Source organism: Myotis davidii, unplaced genomic scaffold (assembly GCF_000327345.1).
Source record: "Myotis davidii unplaced genomic scaffold, ASM32734v1 scaffold189, whole genome shotgun sequence".
In the NCBI taxonomy this organism is placed as follows: Eukaryota; Metazoa; Chordata; class Mammalia; order Chiroptera; family Vespertilionidae; genus Myotis; species Myotis davidii.
Genome location: NW_006383017.1, coordinates 681,133 through 686,922, shown reverse-complemented (window position 1 = coordinate 686,922; position 5,790 = coordinate 681,133). Strand labels below are relative to the sequence as shown.

Sequence of the window (5,790 nt, the reverse complement as noted above, 5' to 3'; positions counted from 1 at the left end):
GGACTTTCTAGGAAGATGCAGGGCAGACGCTGTTCTTCCTTATAGCACAGCTTCTCTAGACCCATCCAGACTGGGCCGAGACAGCAGAGGGAGACTCAGCACCATCCTTTCCCTGAAATTTATGACCAGCTGACTGAGACCCATCACTCTAAAATGAACCAAAGACCATGATGGATGAAAGCCATCGTATCATTTGATGCCACACCTGGGAACTGGGTTTTAGAGGAGCAGCATCTAGAGTCTATTCTGTCCTCCTGAGGGTTAGCCATGATTATTCCAACCGTAGAACTTGCCATTTACAGTTTTTCTTCCAAAAACTAAGCCTGGGCATTTTAGACACAATCTTAACTGACTGTATCCCCTTGGCGCATGTATCATTTATGTGAATTAATAGTACACAGTGGTTCCACCGCGTACCAGCAGGGTGGCCGTAAGCAGTTACTTTGGCCCCATGTGCCTCAGTTTCCCCATCTGTGTCACAGGATGACAATAGCATGCACTTCTTAGGGCTACTGTGAGGATTAACTACATAAGACACTTTGTGCCTGGCATAGAGCAAGCATTTAATAATAGCTAGTATGCTTTTTTTTATTATTGTTGTTATTATTTTGGATGTTCCAGCGAGGCTGATGGAGAATTTGGGAGAGGGCCTAAAGTCTGCAACCCCAACCCCACTCTTGGTGTCCCCACAACCACCCCATGACAGTCAGTGATCCCATCTCTGAAATCTTGGGCAAGTTGCACCCCCTCTGGGGCTCTGTTTGCCCATCTGTGAAATGGACTAGTAACACCCAGCCCTGCCCACCAGGGGGCAGTGGTGAGGAGGAAGGAAGTGAAAGCATTTAGGTTTTAAAGCACCAGGCCAGTGCAGGTGTGCGTTCTGAGCAGCCTCCCCCTCTATCGCTATTTCTCCCTCTCCTCGCCTCTCTAGTACTTAAAGAACACCCGCGACACGAACAAATACGAGGGCTGGCCGGAGCTGCTGGAGCTGGAGGGCTGTGTGCCCCGGAAGGTGTTTTAGGGCTGCGGCTCCTCCTGGCAGCCGCCAGCGGGACTGGATGGAGCTGAAGGACAGCGGGCAGCGGGCAGCGGACAGCGGGCAGCGCAGGGGGAGGCCACCCGGCCGAGCAGCATGAAGGTGCTGGGGATCCCGCCCTCTCTGCAGCTTCCTCTCCCAGCGAACACAAGCTCCGATGGGCGATGGACGATGGGCAGAGGACGATGGGCGGAGGCAGCCGTCCCGCCCGGAGGTGGCCAGCCCTGGAGGGTCCCTCCGGAGCCGCTGTCGGTGGAGAGAACAGGTGCTTTCCCTCGGGAACTCTGACCGTTGCCCCGAGAGAGGGCGGACTGCCCGCCGGGCAGAATTAAATTCTATTTTTGCTCACGTTGAATGACCTTTCTGGCCACTCGGTGTGCAGCGTTTCTCCCCCAGATGGAAATGGTCTCGGTTGGGGTTACTTGGGCTCCACGTTCAGACAGGTGGTGACAGCTTCCGGGACCTGGTCTGCAGCCAGGCAGGAGGTTGGTGGCGGAGGGATCTCCGTTCGGCCTGAAAGGTGCCGTGGGTCCCAGCAGAGGGTGTGAGACCCCCAGGAACAGAGCCGAGGGCTGGGCGTTGAGAACATGCACCTGCTGTTGGAATGAGAGGGAGAGGACAGGGAAGGGGGGGGATCTAGCAGGGGCCTGGAAGGCAGGAGTCAGGGGGGGGCGTCCCCGCTGTCTTCACCAAGTACCCAGGCGCAGCCCTTAGGTTTATTTAGAAAGTGATTCTAGAAAACAGAAGAGAAGGAGCCCGTAGAGACTGTGGGAGAGAGTGGAGCGAACCCCAGGGGCACACCCCAGAGATCTCCTCGTGAGCGTCAGGAGCCGGGGTCCTATGCGTCCCCCCACCTCCCCCAGTCACTATTGGAGGGCTGCTAGTGCCCGTGGTCATCTCAGCTTCACAGACAGTCCTTGGCCCAGAGCTGCCAATGCCAGCCGCTGGCGCCCACTGAAGCGACGAGACCGACAAGATCCGGTGCTTTCCCCGCCCTGGGGTCTCTGAGAAGGGCCAGGGGCCCTAGACCAAGTCCTGGGAGCAGAAAGCACTGGCACTCGGGCTCCTGGCATGTGTGGCAGGAAGACTGCAAGGCTGGTGGAGATGCCCACCCCGAAGCGGAAAGCCCCAGCAGTGGCCCCGCAGAAGCTGAAGCCCCGAGCGCGTTGGGATGGGCTCCCAGCTCCCAGCCCTGGGGACAGAACTGAAGCCCCCCCACCCCGCCCCGCCCCTGGTGTGGGCTCCCAGCTCAGGGCTCCCGCTCCCAGCCCTGGGGACAGAACTGAAGCCCCCCCCCTCGCCCCACCCCCGGTGTGGGCTCCCAGCTCCCAGCCCTGGGGACAGAACTGAAGCCCCATGCCCCTTGGTCTGGCTCACAGCCCCCCAGCCCTGGGGACAGACCGGCTTCAAATGTGCTGACGGGACCTGGGGTGGAGAAGAATGGGTGTGGGAGGCTTTGACAGGGCCACAGCGGGTGGAACATGGGCTGCATGCGCAGTGGGGTCAAGATCAAGGTTAAAAGCCTGGTGGCTTGAGCAGGCTTGGCTGAGGAAGGAGCCCAGCCAGCCACCCGGGCAGCTCCATAGGCCCCTCCTCCCGCCTTCAGGGATTAGAAGGGTGGAGAGGCTGCTGGCAGCCCAGCCAACCACTCACACAGACACCACGTCAATATCCAATGCCGTGCTTGCAGCTTTATAAGCAAACAAATGTGCTCCATTCCTCCCATGTGGTCCCAAGTGGCCAGGCCCCCTGCCCACACTGGACGCCAGGTGCTGACAAGGGGCTCCCACTGAACCCCAACACCTTCCTTCCCGGCCCCAGGACTCACTGAGGAAAGCTGACCCCTGACCGAGCCCCTCCTTTCCTCTCAGCTGACCCACTTGTTCTCATCTGCAGTCGCCCACCACAGCTGGGCCGGCTGGCTCGGCCCCCGTCTCTGCCGCCTGCTGGCGTGAGCAGGTCATGTCTCCACCCTGAGCCAGTTCCCCCTTTGGTAAATGGGGGTTATATCCATTTCTCAGGGGTTCAAGAAACTGATAAAATAGCCACATCACCAAACGTTGTCAAAAAATAGAAATAAATAGAAAACTTCTGACCAGACACCTGCTCTGGAATGGAGGTGGCAGGAAGTTTCTTTATCACCATAAACCACCTCTGTATGTTTGAATTCTTTTCTTCACGAGCAAGAATACCCCATAAAAGTGACTTCTATGCACAGCACAGTTCCTCCTGGGACCAGACAGAAGCTGGGACTTTGCCTGAAAGCTCCCCTTTGCTTGTTGCTTCGCCTTCCCCATCCTGCTGCCCGCTCCCTTACCCATGTCCCCAGGGGCCTGTCCTAAATAAGTCACTTCCCAAGAATCCTCTTCCTGGAGCTGGCTTCTGGGGACCCGTCCTAAGAGAGGCCGTGGGCATGGCCCCTGGCTGGTCTGAGCCTGGGCCTGGGCCTGGGCCTGGGCCTGGGCCTGGGCTAGGAGATGGGACCACGGGTCTGCAGGAACTGCCACTGAAAGCCAGCTCTCCATGGGAAAAAGCTCAGAACCAGGGAGCTGCGCCTGCCGCGGAGCTGGTGGGAGGCACCTGCCGCTGCTCACTGGGAGCACGAGGCCAGGACTGCCGGCCATGCACCGCCCCCGCCCCTCCCCTCCCGCGGCAGGCTCAGTGGTCATCCTCCTGGTGGGTTACAGGAAAGGAGCCCAACAGGCCATCAGCGGCACCACCAGAGCCCACCGGGGAGGCAGCATGCTAGAACCAGCTCCCTGGGGTGCCCTGGGGTGGGCATGCAAAGTGGCCAACATCTGCCAAACTCAACATTGTTCCCAGGGCACTACAGGGACCCCCCATGGCTCAGGTTGGGGCAGGTCAGAGCCCAAGAAAATGGCTGCAGAGAGCTGTCTGTATCATTGAGCCAGTTTCCTCCCACCACAGTTGTTCCTCACCTGCTAGGTGTCAGCAACTAGGTGGCACTGGAGACACTGTGGTGAGGAGACCCAGGTACAGTCCCTGCTCGTGGTCTGGGGTGGGGAGAGCAGACCAAGAAGCAGCCTGGCTTGGAAAGGGCCACACTGGGAGAAGGACTGCAGAATCAGGGAAGGCGTCCTGGAGGAAGCTTCGGGAATGCGCAGGAGTTCGCCCAGCAAAGAGGGGAAGGAGGAGTGTGCCAAGCAAGGGAACATCATGAACAAGGCCTGGAAGGGCAGAGGGCAGGTGATAAGGGCCGAGTGGGCAGGAATGAGAGCCTGAAAGGCCTTGTGGGTTGGGAAAGGGGACTTGGACTTAGTCCAGGGGCCTCAGGGACAGTGAGAGATTTAAGCTGGGGAACGGCATGACCAGATTTGCATTTTTTTAATCCCTCCTGGCTGCTGTGGGTAGAGACAGTAGAGGCAGGAAGGCCAGGGAGGAGGCTGGCCTCACCCAGGGGGACAGGGAGGTGGCCGGGACCAGGAGATGGCATGGGGATGGACAAAAAAGGACCAGCTCTAGGGATATTCAGGAAGTGAAATGGGCAAGACTTGTGGAATGATTTTCTCATCATCAGGGTGGACATGTCATCATCTGGAATCTCTACAAGCTGCCCATGGTCTCAGAATGTGGGGCTAGTATTGCCCTGACCTCCTGGTCAACATGCCTTTGCTGTCTGCCAGGGGCGTGAGGATGGGCGGTGAGGGTTCACACACAGCAAGCCGTTTCCAGTGGCTGTAGTTCTAGACCTTGCCACTAGGTGGGAGCCCAAGATAGAAAGGGAAGGGGGGCCAGGTTTCCCCGCCCACCAGTTCTTAAGAAAGGTTTTGTGCTTAATGGACTTGCCAATGGGCGGGGGGTTTACATCGCTGTTATTAACAGCATCGTAACAGCAGCACCTGACTTCTATGGAGCATTGCTGTTGTCCAAACATTCTTTATGCAGAGTTTTACATGAAGTACTTCATTTCATCCTCACAGCCCCGTGGGGTTGGGGCCATTGTTATCCCCTTTATACATGAGGAAAATGAGGCTCAGAGAGGTCAAGTGACTTGTCCAAAGTCACACAGCCAAGGAGCCTCAGAATAAGGATTGGCATTCCAGTCGATCTCCATCACTACAGGAAACAGACTTTTCAGAAACCCTTTCCCTAAAACTATTCTGAGGTGAGCATTGACCCCGACCACCACCTCCTCCTTCTCCCCCTGCCCTTCCTCTTCCTCCTGAATGCCGCTGAAGACATTTGAAAATTTCTCAGAACCTCTGAATCAACATTCTCAGTGCACACGGTGCAATATACAGATCTTGTAACATAGAAACACACACCTGAAACCTATATGGTCATGTTGACCAATGTCACCCCAAATTTTTTTTAAAAAGACAGAATCAAAACACCCACCATCACTGCTTTGGGAGAGGTGGGGAGGAAGCGTCGTTGAGAGATTTGGAACTCCTCTTCAAACCCCTCCCACATTTCTCAAGATGGTTTCCTTCTACAAAGTCATGGGTCAAGAAGGAGCCGTTGTTTATCCCCATTTTGCAGATGGGGAAAAGAGGCGAAGAGCTGTGCGTAGGCCACACGGTGAGACAGGGCGGAGCTGGACCTGGAACGCCTGGTCCTGGACCCTTCACCACCAACTCCGTGCCAGGCCCTGGACGAGGCTCCGAGACCACCACCCCACTTTTCCCGCCCATGGCATCAGGTCCAATGTTGCATTTCGGACCCACATCTCGCCAAGAGCCAGGCTTCAGACTTTCAGCCAATGGAGGCCCCCAGTCAACCAGGCTTTCTGT

At 56.9% G+C, this 5,790-nt stretch overlaps 1 protein-coding gene across 2 annotated transcripts in view; it reads left to right on the top strand.

The window, feature by feature from the left end:
* The window catches only part of FAM3D (family with sequence similarity 3 member D), a 27,388-nt gene extending 25,997 nt beyond the window's left edge, over positions 1-1,391 (top strand). For both annotated transcript variants that reach the window (XM_006779132.2, XM_006779131.2), the window contains exon 10: positions 932-1,391. In XM_006779132.2, coding sequence (XP_006779195.1) covers positions 932-1,021 — 90 coding nt within the window. In that variant the 3' untranslated portion in view covers positions 1,022-1,391. The remainder of the gene's footprint in view (positions 1-931) is intronic.
* Positions 1,392-5,790: the final 4,399 nt, after the last annotated feature.